This window comes from Oryx dammah, unplaced genomic scaffold (assembly GCF_014754425.2).
Source record: "Oryx dammah isolate SB20612 unplaced genomic scaffold, SCBI_Odam_1.1 HiC_scaffold_16, whole genome shotgun sequence".
In the NCBI taxonomy this organism is placed as follows: domain Eukaryota; kingdom Metazoa; phylum Chordata; class Mammalia; order Artiodactyla; family Bovidae; genus Oryx; species Oryx dammah.
Genome location: NW_024070200.1, coordinates 66,166,607 through 66,183,184, shown reverse-complemented (window position 1 = coordinate 66,183,184; position 16,578 = coordinate 66,166,607). Strand labels below are relative to the sequence as shown.

The 16,578-nt window shown below is 45.7% G+C and overlaps 1 protein-coding gene across 1 annotated transcript in view; it reads right to left on the bottom strand.

Annotated features, from left to right (window-relative positions):
• The window catches only part of ATP10A (ATPase phospholipid transporting 10A (putative)), a 182,391-nt gene that overhangs the window by 23,047 nt on the left and 142,766 nt on the right, over window positions 1-16,578 (bottom strand). Inside the window, exons 11-15 of the mRNA XM_040257138.1 lie at window positions 15,724-15,918; window positions 13,353-13,938; window positions 5,303-5,406; window positions 5,098-5,224; window positions 3,407-3,591 (exon numbers count right to left, since the gene is read on the bottom strand). Coding sequence (XP_040113072.1) covers window positions 3,407-3,591; window positions 5,098-5,224; window positions 5,303-5,406; window positions 13,353-13,938; window positions 15,724-15,918 — 1,197 coding nt within the window. The remainder of the gene's footprint in view (window positions 1-3,406; window positions 3,592-5,097; window positions 5,225-5,302; window positions 5,407-13,352; window positions 13,939-15,723; window positions 15,919-16,578) is intronic.

The window sequence follows — 16,578 nt, the reverse complement described above, 5'->3', positions numbered from 1 at the left end:
AATTTGGGACCAGTCTGTTGCTCCATGTCTAGTTATAACTGTTGCTTCCTGACCTGCATACAGATTTCTCAGGAGGCAGGTCAGGTGGCCTGGTATTCCTGTCTCTTTCACAATTTTCCACAGTTAGCTGTGATCCACACAGTCAAACGCTTTGGCATAATCAATAAAGCAAAAAGTAGATATCTTTCTGGAATTCTCTTGCGTTTTCAATGATCCAACGGATGTTAGCAATTTGATCTCTGGTTCCTCTGCCTTTTCTAAATCCAGCTTGAACATATGGAAGTTCTAAGTTCACACATACTGTTGAAGCCTGGCTTGGAGAATTTTGAGCATTACTTTGCTATCATGTGAAATGAGTGCAATTGTGCAGTAGTTTGAGCAGTCTTTGGTATTGCTTTTCTTTGGGATTGGAATGAAAACAGACCTTTTCCAGTCCCATGGCCACTGCTGAGTTTTCCAAATTTGCTGGCATTTTGAGTGTAGCACTTTCACAGCAAAATCTTTTAGAATTTGAAATAGGTCAACTGGAATTCCATCACCTCCACTAGCTTTGTTCGCAATGATGTTTCCTAAGGCCCACTTGACTTTCCATTCCAGGATGTCTGGCTCCAGGTGAGTGATCACACCATCGTGGTTATCTGGGTCATGAAGATCTTTTTGTATAGTTCTTCTGTGTATTCTTGCCATCTCTTCTTAATATCTTCTGCTTCTGTTAGATCTGTACCATTTCTGTCCTTTATTATGCCCATCTTTGCATGAAACGTTCCCTTGGTATCTCTAAGAGATCTCTGGTCTTTCCCAGTCTGTTGTTTTCCTCTATTTCTTTGCATTGATCACTGAAGAAGGCTTTCTTATCTCTCCTTGCTATTCTTTGGAACTCTGCATTCCAATGGGTATATCTTTCCTTTTCTCCCTTGTCTTTAGCTTCTCTTCTTTTCTCAGGTATTTGTAAGGCCTCATCAGACAACCATTTTGCCTTTTGCATTTCTTTTTCGTGGGGATGGTCTTGATTTCTGTCTCCTGTACAATGTCATGAATCTCTTTCTATAGTTCTTCAGGCACTCTATCAGATCTAATCCCTTGAAACTTTTTGTCACTTCCACTATAATTGTAAGGGATTTTCTTTAGGTCATTCCTGAATGGTCTAGTGGTTTTCCCTACTTTCTTCAATTTCAGTTTGAATTTGGCAACAAGGAGCTCATGATCTGAGCCACAGTCAGCTCCCAGTCTTGTTTTTCCTGACTGTATAGAGCTTCTTTCCATCTTTAGCTGCAAAGAATATAATCAATCTGATTTCAGTATTGACCATCTGGTAATGTCCATGTGTGGTCTTCTCTTGTATTGTTCGAAGGTGTTTGCTATGACAAGTACATTCTCTTGGTAAAACCCTGTTAGCTTTTGACCTGCTTCATTCTGTACTCCAAGGCCAAATTTGCCTATTACTCCAGGTAGCTCTTGACTTCCTACTTTTGCATTCCAGTCCCCTATAATGAAAAGGACATCTTTTGGGGGTGTTAGTTCTAGAAGGTCTTGTAGGTCTTTATAGAACCGTTCACGTTCAACTTCAGCATTACTGGTCAGGGCATAGATTTGGATTACTGTGATATTGAATGGTTTGCCTTGGAAATGAACAGAGATCATTCTGTCGTTTTTGAGACTGTATCCAAGTACTGCATTCTGGACTCTTTTGTTGACTATGATGGCCACTCCATTTCTTCTAAGGGATTCTTGCCCACAGTAGTAGATATAGTGGTCATCTGAGTTAAATTCACCCATTACAGTCCATTTTAGTTCACTAACTCCTAAAATGTTGATGTTCACTCTTGCCATCTCGTTTGACCACTTCCAATTTCATGGACCTAACATTCCAGATTCCTATGCAATATTGCTCTTTATAGCATTGGACTTTATTTCCATCATGAGTCATCCACAATTGGGTGTTGTTTTTGCTTTGGCTCTGTCTCTTCATTTTTTCTGAAGTTATTTCTCCACTGATGTCCAGTAGCATATTGGGCACCTACTGACCTGGGGAGTTCCTCTTTCAATATCCTACCATTGTGCCTTTTCATACTGTTCATGGGGTTCTCAAGGCAAGAATACTGAAGTGGTGTGCCATTCCCTTCTCCTTGGACCACATTTTGTCAGAACGCTTCACCATGTCCTGTGCATTTTGAGTGGCCTTACATGGTGTTCTCATTGTTTCCTTGAGTTAGACAAGGCTTGGTTAGTTTGAATAGTTTTAATAAATTGGTTAATCTGCCCTCTGATGGAGAAGGATAAGAGGCTTATGGAAGGTTCCTGATGAGAGAGACTTGACTGAGGGGGAAACTGGGTCTTGTTGTGATGGGCAGGGCCATGCTCAGTAAATCTTTAATCCAGTTTTCTGTTGACGGGGGCACTGAGTGCAACAGTGCATTCATGGGACCTTTTGAAGGAGGTAGCTATTCTCTTTCATTACCTCCACCATAGTTTGGCCTCAGGTGAACAACAGGGGGGGAACACAGCCCCGCCCATCAACAGAAAATTGGATTAAAGATTAAACAAAATACTGCTTATTTTAAGACTTATTTAAAAAACAAGACAGCATGGTATTGAAGATGGGACAGATACAGGTATGGAACATAATAGAAATCTAAAAATAGACACACAACAAATAGGAGCAACTGATTTTCAACAAAGGTGTAAAGTCAATTTAGTGGAGAAAAGACAAACTGTCTACGAACAGTTCCTGAATAACTGGCCAGCTACATGTAGAAAAACACAGTTTGATGTAAACCTCACACATTATACACAAAATTCTACACAAAACAGATTGTGTCTAAAGGTGAGATGCTACATGATAAACCTTTTAGGAGAAAACAAAGGTGAAAACTCTGTGATAAGGCACATCTTAAGTGTGATACCTACATGATCCATAAAGGCTGGACTTCCTCTTCCCCTGGAGGAGAAGTTCCAAGGAAGAGTCACTCTGGAAGAGCCTGTGGGCAGAGACCCACCCTATACATGGGGGGATTTCAGTCAACAGAGGTGAGGGATGACAACCCAAGCGGTGCTGGGGCATTAATGAGATAACACGTGCTGTCTTGGGAATGCCAATGCCGAATGGACAGCTGCCCTAGCTCCACGAGAGCTCATGAGACACTCTGATACTGCTGGCTGGACAGTAGCTCAGGAAAAAGCTGGTTGAACTCTGCATTATGAAGCTCGGATGTGTTCCTGAGAAGTCCCAGCAAATCCCATATCTTCCAAGACAATAAGAAACACAACACAGGTATAAACAGAGGTGAAGCACAAAGGCCCACCTCAAAGCAAGTGCCAGAAATGGAAGACATTCCTTCCTGCTCCTCTCTGGGGCTGGGGGGTTTGGGGTTGCCTCCGTAAAGCAGGCTCCCTAACATCCACCCACCTGGGATTCGGCATTCAGGGTGATGACTTCCTCGTCATGGTCCAGAAGTTTGCAGGCATGAGCGATGTTAACAGCCGTTTCCTGTTTGTCGCCGGTGAGAACCCAAATCTGCAGACCTGCTTGACGCAGTTTAGCAATGGTTTCGGGGACTCCATCCTGCAGGCGGTCTTCAATCCCGGTGGCACCTGCTCAAAGGTACCAGGGTAGGTGAGGCCCTGCTTCCGGGCCCCTGCCCTGACCAGCATGACTACTACACTCCAGCTCAGCAGAGGTCCTGGCCCCACCCTACAGACTGGACCCTGCTGAGGTCCATCTTCTCTGGAAGCACTGGGGTGATTTCTCATTTAGGATATGGGGGCACCTTCACCAGCTCTCAACTCCATACAATAGGGCCAGCTGGGCACACTAAACATTAATTCTCTGGACACTGAACAGAACGCCTCCAAGGCTTCCTAACATTCAGTGAACTTTTAACTTTACAGATAGCTTGGAAATAAAGCTTGTGGGGAGATGGTGAGAATGACCATACCCCGAGGGATGAAAAGTTTTCAAGCTTATCCATCCTGCAGAAAGCTTCTGGTAAATGAGCCCACAGTGATGGCTCTCAACAGTGTTTACCATTCGCTGTTGACAGACCACAGAGGCCCATTATTTCTTGAAAGCAACATTATCCTGATGCTTTTTCCACAAACATAAAAATTAAGGAGCAGATTTTTCACATGCAAGTCTCAGTATTTTAGGAAAAATACACCACTTAGTGCAGAAAAGTGTCCTGTAGGCCAGCCTGGTTTTCCTGCTTCCAGCCTGGTGGTCTCCATCTTTCTTTTAGAAGTGCAGCATTGCCCGAGGCCTCCTTGTCATCCTTGCCTTTCTCTTTTATGCATGCTGCTCCCTGTGCTGGGATGCTGCTATGGACTAAAATGTTTGTGTCCCTCCTAAAAGTCCATAGTCCATGGGTGTCCTAATCCCCAGGGTAATGGCATTAGCAGCTCGGGCCTTTGGGAGGCAATTAGGTCATGAGAGTGAGCCCTTGTGAATGGGATTAGTGCCTTTATATTAAAAGATATGAGAGAGTTGACTTTCATGCATAAAAGGCAGCCCTGTATGAGTCCAAAAGTTTCTCATTGTTCCTGGGATGGAGAGACCATTTTAAGCATCAGTTGTTGAGAAACCTTGCTTCTTATCTCTATTTTTGGTGGGAAAGCAGGATTTTAGGGGAGGAAAGTCTGACGTGGTACCCAGAAAGGTGGCACAGGGAATGACCCAAAAACTGACCAGAGAGGAGAATGTTCAAGGGAGCAGCCCCGCGCAGGGGGTGTGCTACAGTCAGACCAGTTGTTTTGTTGTTTAGTCACTAAGTCATGTCTGACTCTGCTGCAGCCCTCTGGACTGTAGCCCGCCAGGCTCCTCTGTCCGTGGAATTTCCCAGGTAAGAATACTGGAGTGGGTTGTCACTTCCTTCTCCAGGGGATCTTCTAGACCCATGGATCCAACCGAGGTCTCCTGCATTGCAGGTGGATTTTTTTATTGCTGGGCCACCAGGGAAGCCCAGTGTCAGGCCAGGGGGGTACTTAATGAAGACCAGTGTGTGCAGAGCTGCCGTGGACTACAGCCAGGGTACCTCTCTGCCCGGGATGCTGCAAACTCCACCCCACCCTACAGGACACCAGCCGGCTCGAGAACATAATTACCCAACAAATGCAGATTCGTCTCCAGGCGAGTGGCGGACTGAAAGAGGAGCTCCTCCCGGTTGTCCACGGCAGATTCTGCTTCCAAGTGGCTCTGTAGCCAACAGGCATACTCTTCCTTACTCAGAACCTGGGTGAGACCCACTGATGAGCTCATGGGCCGCGGCCCGCTGCGGGGCTCTGCCCCTCCGTGGAGCCGCCTACTCACCCTCTTGGCAATGCACAAGGTGCGCAGGCCCTCCACTGCATACAAGTTGAGGTAATTCTGGGTCTTGCTGCGGATCTTCATTTGATGCCTTCCTCTGGTGTCATCTAAGTTGGAAATAGGAGAAGAAAAAAAAAAATGAGTGAGAACAACAGAGCCCAGTGGAATGCCCTGGTTCCCTCAGATGCCAGGCCTGCTGAAATCAGTCTGCAGTGACGGTCACTGCTGAGGTTTCCACAGCTGAGAGCTCAGCACCATCAGGGTCTAGTTGGGAACTTTTCCCATCCAGGGAGAATAAAGAGCTGCATTTTCAAGTCTGAATGGCAGCCCACTCCAGTATTCTTGCTGGAGAATCCCACAAACAGAGGAGACTGCTGGGCTACCATCCATGGGGTCACAAAGAGTTGGACAGGACTGAACGACTTCACTTTCACTTTTCACTTTCATGCATTGGAGGAGGAAATGGCAACCCACTCCAGTATTCTTGCCTGGAGAATCCCAGGGATGGGGGAGCCCGGTGGGCTGCTGTCTATGGGGTCGCACAGAGTCGGACACAACTGAAGCGACTTAACAGCAGCAGCAGCAGCGTAATGACTAACACAACACAAAGCAACCATGCTCAGAGAGAAAGCTGGTTTCCAGGGGCTGGGGGAGGAGGGGAGGAAGGAGCTATACAGAGTTTCAGTTTTGCAAGATGGAAATTCCTGGAGATCTGCTGCACACCAGTGCAAATATTACTCAACACTACTGAACCGTACACTCAAAACTGGTTAAGATGGTAAACTAATGTTATGTTGTTTTCTTTAACCATAATTTTGAAAAAGGTATGAAATTAGCTATCAGCTAGTAAGAGATTTCCAAACATTCACCCTTTCCTGTTTTCTGTAGATCCAGGTGCAGAACAGACCTGTCTGTTTATTACCAGACTGCAGAAGGGCTAACCCTGAGCCTTACCACTGTGGAATCTATGGCAAAGTGACATAACTTAACTCCAGTGTGTTCTCGGGTTAATAATTGTTAGTGAGAAGTCAGAGGACGCTTGAGTTTTTGTGTGATAAAAGTATGAGTGTGTTTCGGAGTCAGTGGCCCTCCCCATTCTGTCTCACTGTAGCTGGCTGCAACTGGAATGCTGGCCAGAATTTTGTTCCAATTAATTAGGCAGGAATATCACAGGAGCAACCTTTCATTATGATTTACTCCAACAACCTCCAGTAAGAGGTGCCCAGAAAACATATGCACCATTAGATTTAGCAAGCACCTGTTTTACTACCGGTCAATAGTATATACGTTCAATATAGAGCTTAAAGTTAGACGTTATTTTAAAAAGAACCTTGTCAGACTTCTGGTTCAAGATGGCAGAGCAGAAGGATGTGTGCTCATCTCCTCCTGTGAGAGCACCCAAATTGCAACCAGCTGTTGAACAACCATTGACAAGAGGATGCTGGAACCCGCTAAAAAAAGATACCCCAAAGACAAAGAAGAAGCTGAAGTGAGATGGGAGGAGGGGCACAATCACAATAAAATCAAATCCCATACCTGCCATATGGGTGACTCACAAACTAGAGCACAATAATATCATAGAAGTTCTCTCACTGCTGTGAAGGTTCTGAACCTCACATCAGGTTTCCTCGCCTGGGGATCTGACAAAGGGACTAGGGATCCCCATGGAATCTGACCTTGGAGGCCAGTGGGATTTGACTATAGGACTTGCACAAGACTCGGGGAAAAAGAGACTCCAGTCTTAGAGGGCACAAGCAGAATCTTGCATGCACCAAGACACAAGGGAAAGGAGCGGTGACCCCAAAGGGGACTGAACCAAAACTACCTGCTAGGGTTGGAGGGTCTCCTGTGGAGGCATGAGTCAGCAGGGGCTCCCCACAGGGCTGGGGGCACTAGCGGCATCAGCCCAGGAAGGGCCCCCTGGGCATAAACCCTCTTGGAGTTCTCCATTAACCCTGCCATGGAGCCCGTAAAGAGGGCTGGGTTACCTCAGGCCAAACAACTACCACAGTGAAACCCCAGCCATCAGCAGATAATTGGATTGCAGCTTAGAGCAAGGCCCTGCCCACCAGAGCAAGACCCAGTTTTTCCCACCACCAGTCCCTCCCATCAGGAAGCTTACCCAAGCCTCAGCCTCCTCCATCAGAGGACAGACAGAAGAAGCAAGAAGCACAGAACCACGGTAACTGAAACAAAAACCACATCACAGAAAGTTAATCAGCATGAAAAAGCAGAGAGTTATATCCCAGATGAAGGGACAGGATAAAACCCCAGAAAAACAACTAAATAAAGTGGAGACAGGCAACCTTCCAGAAAAAGAATTCAGAGTAATGATAGTGAAGATGATGCGGGATCTCGGGAAAACAATGGAGGCAAAGATGGAGCAGATGGAAGAAATGTTTACCAAACACTTAGAAGAACTAAAGAACATATAAACAGGGATGAATAATACACTAGAAGGAATCAAGAGCAGAATAAGAGGCAGAAGAATGGGAAAATGACCTGGAGGACAGAACTGTGGAAATCACTGTCGCAGAACAGAATATAGAAAAAAGAATGAAACAAAACGCAGACCGCCTAAGAGACCTCTGGGACAGCATTAAACGTGCCAACATTTGCAGTAGAGGGGTCCCAGGAGGAGAAGAGAAAAAGGACCTGAGAAAATACTTGAAGAGGTAAGAGCTGAAAATGTCCCTAACATGGGAAAGGAAACAGTCAACCAAGTCCAGGAAGCACAGAGAGTCCCAGGCAGGATGAACCCAAGGATGAACACACCGAGTCACACAGTAATCAAACTGACAAAAATTAAAGACAAATACAAAATATTAAATGCAATAGAGGAGAAATGACAAATAATGTACAAGGCAACTCCCATCAAGATACCAGCTGATTTCTGAACAGAAACTCTACAAGCCAGAAGGGAATGGCATGATAGATTTAAAGTGATGAAAGGGAAGAAACTACAACCAAGAAGACTCTACCCAGCAAGACTCTTGTTCAGATTTGATGGAGAAACTGAAAACTTTCCAGACAGGCAAAAGTTAAGAGAATTTAGTACCAGCTTTGTAACAAATGCTAAAAGAACTTCTCTAGGCAGGAAACACAATACATGGAAAAGACCTACACAAAATAAACCCAAAACAATTAAGAAAATGCTAATAAGATTATATATATTAAATTAAATTATTAAAATTAAATTAAATTATCTTAAATGTAATGGATTAAATGTACCAACCAAAAGACACAGACTGGGTGGTAGGATGAAAACTTGTATGTACATGCATGCACTTATCACATAACTCTGAGTGATCCCCCAAACTGCATGTAATTATTTGATATTGTTAAGTTAATCAGTTTATATTAAGTCAATCATTTCAATAAATATAAATATTAAGAAAAAATTAAAATAAAACAAAAATTTTTTGTCTGGCTATTGATTGTGATAAATGATAAACATCTTTCACTACTGTGATCAAGTAACTATCTCACTTTATACTGCTGTATCATAATTGGTCAACAGAAAAATAATAGAACTCTATATCACCAAAATTATCATTTAATAGAAAAACATGTAATCACTTTTTAAAATCCAGATGCATATCAGAATTATCTGGAAATTTTTCAAAAAATACAAATGGTCAGGTATTGCTCTTTTTTTTTACTCCAGAGCTCCAGATATGTTTCCAGTGAGCAGTCATGTTTAAAAACAACTTGGCTATACAAAGATATTTTACTTTTATCCAGTTTGTTTTACTTTTTTAATTTTATATTCAGTGTTCTCATTTCATTTAGTTTATGTTTTCCAATTTCTCCATCTCTTCTTCTTTTTGTGTGTTCTTTTCAAGCCTTTATCAAGCATAGTAGAAAAGCTTTTGTATACATAAATAATATGTATAATATACATATTTTAGAAAACTTGAAATTTTTGACTAACTAAAAAATGTATGACATTTTGATTCCACTTGTTTGACTTAGTATGAATAGAATGCTGCTAAGTTGCTTCAGTCGTGTCCAACTCTGTGCGACCCCACAGACAGCAGCCCACCAGGCTCCCCCATCCCTGGGATTCTCCAGGCAAGAACACTGGAGTGGGTTGCCATTTCCTTCTCCAATGCATGAAAGTGAAAAGTGAAACTGAAGTCACTGCGTCGTGTTCAACTCTCAGCGACCCCATGGACTGCAGCCTACCAGGCTCCTCCGTCCATGGGATTTTCCAGGCAAGAGTACTGGAGTGGGGTGCCATTGCCTTCTCCGGTAGATTTCTAACTTTAAAAAAGAAATATGCAACAAGCTACAAAGGTTTACTCTATAGCACAGGGAACTATAGTCAATATCTTATAATAACCTATAAAGGAAAATAATTTCAAAGACAATATATGTGTATATGTATAACTGAATCACCTTCCTGTGCACTTGAAACACTGTAATTCAACTATATTTCAATAAATATATAATTAAGAAAAAATTAAAATAAAACAATAAAATAAACTCATCATAGTTATGGCTATTTTAATATCACGTGTTGAAATGAGAATTTCACATAACAAAACCTCATAAAGAGTAATCACTTTATAACATAGAAAAAAAATTTTATCATCCTAAAAACACAAGGTGTTTACTTATATATGGAAATCCTTTTGAATTTGTGAAAGTCAGACGTTTTACATAAAGCCTTGATAATAGAGAAAGCATATGCAGAACATTTTAAAGAAAATGCTTTAAGTGTCTTGAACTTAAAGTTCTTTCATGATCTGTTTACAGAAATATTTCTCAAAAGACTAGTAATATAATAGTCTATGGTTTACAGTATTATTTTGCAGTGTTTGTACACTGATTCACAGAATACAATAATATTTTCCACAATGAAAAATATTATTTGACTTGCCTTTAAAACCATCTGAACTTTATTTTGTTTCTTTAGTTGAGGATCTGTGCAAGGCAGATCAACATAAATGTCCTAATTTATACAGTGATTTAGAAGACTTTTGCTGTAATAATGACAGAAACTTGTCAGACAGGTAAAACCTAGATATGTAGAAACCTAGTATGTAGAACTAGATAATTCTACACACTCTGAGGAGCCCATGCCACGGTTGCCCTTGCTTGTAAATGTGTGGAATGTTTCTAACTGCCGATAAGCTTGTGTTCAAACTCAGTGCCGCGTCTGTGGCTGCATTTGTTTCATTCGTAGGCTAGTTACCTGACCTCTAAGATAATGTTGGATGAATACACTTAACACTACTGGCAAAAAAAAAAAAAAAAGAAAAGAAATCTAGGATTTCCCTGGCAGTTTGGTGGTTCAGAATCTGCCTGCCTGGGGAAAGCTGACTACAAGCCCAGTCAGCTCTCTGATATACGACCTGGGAGAAACACTCTTAACCTTCTAGATCGGTGCTCTCCATGGAGAAGACAGTCCCCTTAACAGACCGAAGACTGGTCCCTTGGTGGTGGTGGTGGGGGGGGGGGATCATACTACAAATAAAACACAGATATATGTATGGTACATAAATAAATATATAGCATATCCATGGCATTAAAATGCCATGGAGGAATAGTTAGGAAAAAAATATCTAAAAAGACTCCTTAAGGGGGCAATAATGAAAAAAAGAGTGAAAAAAGGAAAACACTGCCCTACATTGCTTTGCTTAGGAATATAAATTTCCTGGAAAGATGACACTGAATGTCATGTTAATCTTGAATAACTCCTGTTATTTACTCCTGTAAACTCCATTTACTCCTATTATTGTGATAGTATTATTCCAGATTCTGACTATAATTTGAACAAAGACATGTCTAACCAAAGGCTCTGGAATCAACACTAACAAAGTGCTTCAGTTGTCCAAAGGGCGAGGGGAAGCTTGCACACCAGGGAAGGAGCAGGGGCTGTGGTGCTGCTGTTAGCTACAGTGGTCCAAACAAAACTAGAGTGAGAGAAGGCAGGGTGGGCTCTGGGGACCCAGGATGCCCTGGACGGGGGTGAGGTTACACACCACACTGACATGTTTCTGTGCAGGCTGAAGGCCCCGCAGCCCAGCAGGGAGAAGTGGTGACTGCCGCACCTTGCCCATCCCTCCTCCTCTACACCTGCCCTCGGAGGAGGGTGGAGTCATCACAACATCTCCATACAAAGTGACACCTGGACTGAACCTCAGGTAAGTGAATCTTAATTAGAAGAAACCAGAGAAAAGGGAAGGGATCCAGCTTATACTTTATACCTGGAACACACCACATACTGTGCTGGAGCCTGGACAGGGGTTCCTGGGAGGTCAGCATCCTGATTTCCTTTGTACAGATGGGAAAAGAGGCACAGGGAGAATAACATGTCCAGGGTCACCCCAACCCCATAATGTAGACTTGGGATCTGAACAGAGATCTGTAGGTAACGGGTGGGTGGAGTCCCTGCTTGCTACCCGATCCCACACAACGTACTGCCAGGGCAGGTGAGATGCAGCCACATCCTGAGAACACGGCACAGTGCCCATCCACAGTCAGCTGAGCCTCCGTGTGCCTTTTATGTAAGTGCTGTGAGCTCTCTGAAGAAGGTATTGGACACTCACATGTGCCTCTCACTTTATTATTTGCAAAAGGTAGAGCAGCCTGGCCACATACAGGAACTGCTCGGCTCCATACCCCGCCCATCCCACTCCCACAGTGAAAGCTGAATGATTTATGCACAATGTCAAGGTGTCACTGATAACTTCAGGACCACCTCAGAGCCATCCCTTCTCTTGAAAAACCACTGGGGGCTCTGAACATCCCGAATCTTAAATTGCCTGGCATCTGTATGTAGCTATGACCTATCCAAACCTATGTGAAGGGCACGCTGCTTGGAAATTCCCAGAGGAAGGCAGAGATCCACAGAAACTGCTTATTTTTCAGGTGCCCCCTTCAATGTCATGGTTTGGGCACCACCATGATTTGACCTGTTTGCTCCATGGTACAATGTAGGGAAGGCTGTTTCTCATCAGAGGCTGGTGCAAACAGGAAGGCTCCACTGGGGCTGCAGGACCATGTGGAGAGGTCTGGGAAGCTCCTCTGCAAGTCATCTGCTAAACAAAGTTCCACCTTCTATAACAGTGGTTTCTGAACTACTCTTTTTCAACCTCAATGTTACATGGAAGTCTAGTGTGGCAGGGAAAAGTCACTTCTAACTTCATGTTGGAACTGCTTCTTTGACTTGCTTTTTGTGCTTTTGCTGTTAAAATCATACATAATGGCCTGCCTCCAGAGGACCCTGCCCCTCTGCCTGACTGGTAAACTAAACTGTCTTTGTTCAGCTCAAGAGAGATAATCTGACCCTGCCCACTGGCGAATGGACACAAGGAAGAAAGAGACTAACACATCCCTTCCCAGATACTGGCCATTCTCAGAGACTTCTGCAAGACTAATGGCCCTTTATACTTCACTTCTCCTCTCTCTCTATTCTGCCTTTCGACTTTAGTTCCTTACTACTTCTCTCTGGTTCTATAAAAGAACCTGGCATCCAGGCCCCAACAACATGGTTATTTTCAGACATTAATCTGCCATCTTCTCGGTCTGCCAGCTTTCTGGAAAAAGTCATATTTCTTGCCTCCACATCTCTCTCGCATTCATTGGCCTGTCGTGCGGTAAGCAGTGAGCTTGGACTCAGTCAAACTAGTGCAAAAGAAGCCAAGATGGGGCTTATTGGCCCAAAGTCTTCCGGAGGCCAGCAGCCCCACTGCGGGCTGAAGTCACTCCATAGATGGCTAAAAATCATGGCCGGGGCCTCACAGATGCCCCAGGCCTAGGCAATGAGAGGCAGAAAGGAGCCTTTGGGGCTTCTAGTGTAAACGCTCTTAATCTTCATCCCCAGAGTCAGACCTGATGCAGGGCCTCACCCCCATGAATTTCAGGCCTCAGAGAAGTTCTGGGGCAAGTTCAGGTTTCAAAGCTCCCCATCTGCTGGATCCTCGCCCACCCTCCATTCTAGCCCAAACCCTTGAGAGCAGGAAAAGGCCACCCAGAGAGGCGAAGCTCCGCTGTGTGGAAGGGCTGGTTCCGCAGCGGGGAGCTGCCCACGGGGTGCAGGTACCTGTGGAGCAGGGCAGCAGGAGGTCCATGACCACGGAGTCAGCGCCCTTGGTGTACACGTTGATCTCGTCCGTGAGGGGGTGCCTGATGACCACCGACATCCTCTTGCGGATGGAGTCGAAGCCCAGCGTGTGCAGGAGCTCGAAGGTGAGCCTGCCCAGGTGGGGCAGCTCCACCGACACCTGGTCGTGCAGCCGGCCCACGAGGGCGCAGCTGTAGGCACGGGCCGCGTGCACGAGCGCCGCCTCGTCGGGACTCTCGGCCTCGTAGCGCAGCTCCGGCCTGGGCTCCGGCTCCGGCCTGGGCTCCAGCCCCGTCGCGGATCGCTCTGCGGCCCAGCTGTCCGCCGCGCTGCTGTAGCCGTTGCTGGCGAGGCGCGGGGTTCCGGCGCCCAGCCTCTCCTCCAGCCTGAGCAGCGCGCCGTCGTTGGCCAGCGTGGACAAAAGGCTCGCCTTGGGCGCGGCCTTGGCGGCCACACTCGCGCTCCCGACGCTGCTGCCACCCAAAGTCAGGCGACTGGGCGTGAACCTCCGGAGGAAATCTTCGATGGTCTTCACTGGGGACTTGAGCTCGAAGCGCACCCTCACCTGGCAGGGCAGCAATCAGAAGGTAGGTGAGACATCTCCTCAGGGGTCTCACTCCAGCCCCCACAGGGCTGCCCTCCACTTCCCCAAGGGGTGCTGAACGTGGATTTTCCATTTCCCTCTAAAAACTGCAACCAGAGCCAGCATGTCTTCCTTGAGACCACCCCTTGGCTCTCCATGGCACCTCAACACAGGTTCTGCCACATGCCTTCTTTCAGAATGTGACTGGCTGTAGCATAGGCACTGGGTGGCCTGTGATGCCCAAGACTAGACTTTGGGACTGTCCCCTCGTGACAGTTCCCTTGCTTTTCAGAATCTTCCCAGAAGTGGGCCTCCCGCTGCCTGGAACGGACCTTGCCTTTTTTTTTTTTTTTTTTCCCCAATTAAAAAAATCATTTAACAAAATGTATACATTCTTTTGGAATTACATCCATAAAAAATTTAAGTTTACACAAAATTTCCCAAACCCCAAAGAATCTTTCCTAGAGACATATTCACATGCAGCCTGAGGAGTCTGCTTCCTGCATGGAATTCATGCATATGTGACTGTGGGCACAACACTGTTCAGTCATGTTGGAGGTTCTCTTATTTATTTGGTAACTGCAATGACACCTGGGTCAGTCAAGTAGGGTCTAGCCTAGAAACCAAATGCCTCTTCGGCACAGTGCTCCAGAGGAGCTGAGGAGGGTGGCGGAAGGGCCCCAGGGGATGCGGACGCTGCTGAGAGCTGAACTCCAGCAGGAAGCCACTCCATCCAGGGCTGGCGGCACAAGCTTGTGGTTTCTCAGTGGCAGAGCCCGTTTGCTTGAGACCCACTGGGCCCCTGGGGCTTCCCCAGGTGAGTGAGGTGAGAAGAGCCTCCCACTGCTCCCAAACATGCTGCCGCCGCCACAGAGAAGCAAGAGGTCCCTGTTCTCCCTTCGTCACCCCCCAGAAGCTTCACCAGCAGAACCTGCTGGCAGGGCTGGACTGAGGAAGGGGCCTGGAAGAGTCGGGGGCCACGTCAGGGGACAGGCCTACGGTGTGCATCTCGCCCAAGAACCTTCACCTGTGTCCACTTAGAGTTGTTTCGCTGTAAACGCTCAGCCATGCTTAGGTGCACCCTCCCTCCTGGAGGAGTGCTTGGCTTAAAGAGGCGCCTTTCACACATGAAACGCTCCTCTTTGGAGAAAATCTTGATGTTAACCCAAACAAAATCCAACTTGGGTGTTGTTATGTTTCCACCACCTTAAGCAACTTGCCACTGATTCTCAACCACTTTATGGAGGCCGCTGTTTTAACAACCTTTATTAGCATCACAGATATTTCCTGTGTGCCAAACCCTACTCTGAGACCTTTCCCTAAATCCCACCATCGCCCCCACACCCCAGAAGGGGAGTCTGAGACACAGGAGGGGACGGGCTCACAGTGACGGTGCAAGTCCAGGCAGCTCCTCCCTGAGCCCCAGCCTGTCCGCTGCGCGCTGAGACTGGTCAGCACGGAGGCGGCCAGCTCCCAGCCCCCCTGCCTCAAGCCCCGCCTGGACACTCTGTGCCCATCTCACCCCAGGCTCGGTAGCTGTCTCTGGCTGGCCGTCCTCTCCCTCTTGACCACAATCCTGGCGTCCGCCCACCACAGTCTGGGGATGTCCCCACAGAGCTGCGGGGCTGGTGTGCCGTCTGAAGCCCTCAGTGCACCCCCGAAAGCTGACAGTGGTGCCCAGTGACCCAGGCTCCCTCTCAGGAAGATAGACACCGCATCCAGGCCCAGGCCTCTGTGGGCTTCCAGGACAGAAGCTCTAGAACTTGCCTTTTGTCGTGGCTGATCTGGGGATGTGACCACCACTGTGTTGCAGATGGTGAGCGCAATGAAGAAGTCGAAAACGTCAGACAGCTCAGGCGAGAGGTGGTCCAGCGGATGCTCCTGGTGCCTCGCGGAGGCCAGGCACCTGCCGCACTCGCGTACCTTCTCCAGCAACTTCGGGTCGGGTGTTACGTCCTTCTCCTGAGGAGGACACAGAGGCCAGGGGTCAGTCTGATCCAGGGACGGGCCCACTGCTCTTTTGGTGCTTGACTATTTAGGGCACCTGGATTTTACCGGAAGCTGTCAACAGACCTGCACCTCACACATACCTGTCACTTTATAATAACAAATTATATATCATCTTAATTGTATAAGAATATACCGTCTATAAATGAAATGCATATATTTTTATATATAAGAAGGTATATATATTCTGTTTATAAAATAACACCTCCAAGAATATATATTATAAAGTAACATATCTTACTCAGAAAGATTTGGAGAAATAAGAGAATCATAGGGAAAATGTAGCAGGTCTCTATTACACCACCTCAAAGTAACATATTTTTTGAAAAACATGCTTCTCTGCTTTTCCTTTGTCTTTTTTTTTTATACATTTCCGTTTTAATCAAAATACTTTATATGTAAATGGCAGTTTCCATTTCTACAAAAACATTATATCGCCTCAACTTTACCAGGCCTTTAACAGCCTTTTGAAAACATACTTTTTAACAGCTTCAAAACAGACATAATTTATTTGACCATTCCTTTATCACTGGGTATATTTCTTCACTGTTTTATTGATGTAAATGACACACTGATAAGCTTCTATGCACAGAAATTCTTCACTAAATCAGTAAC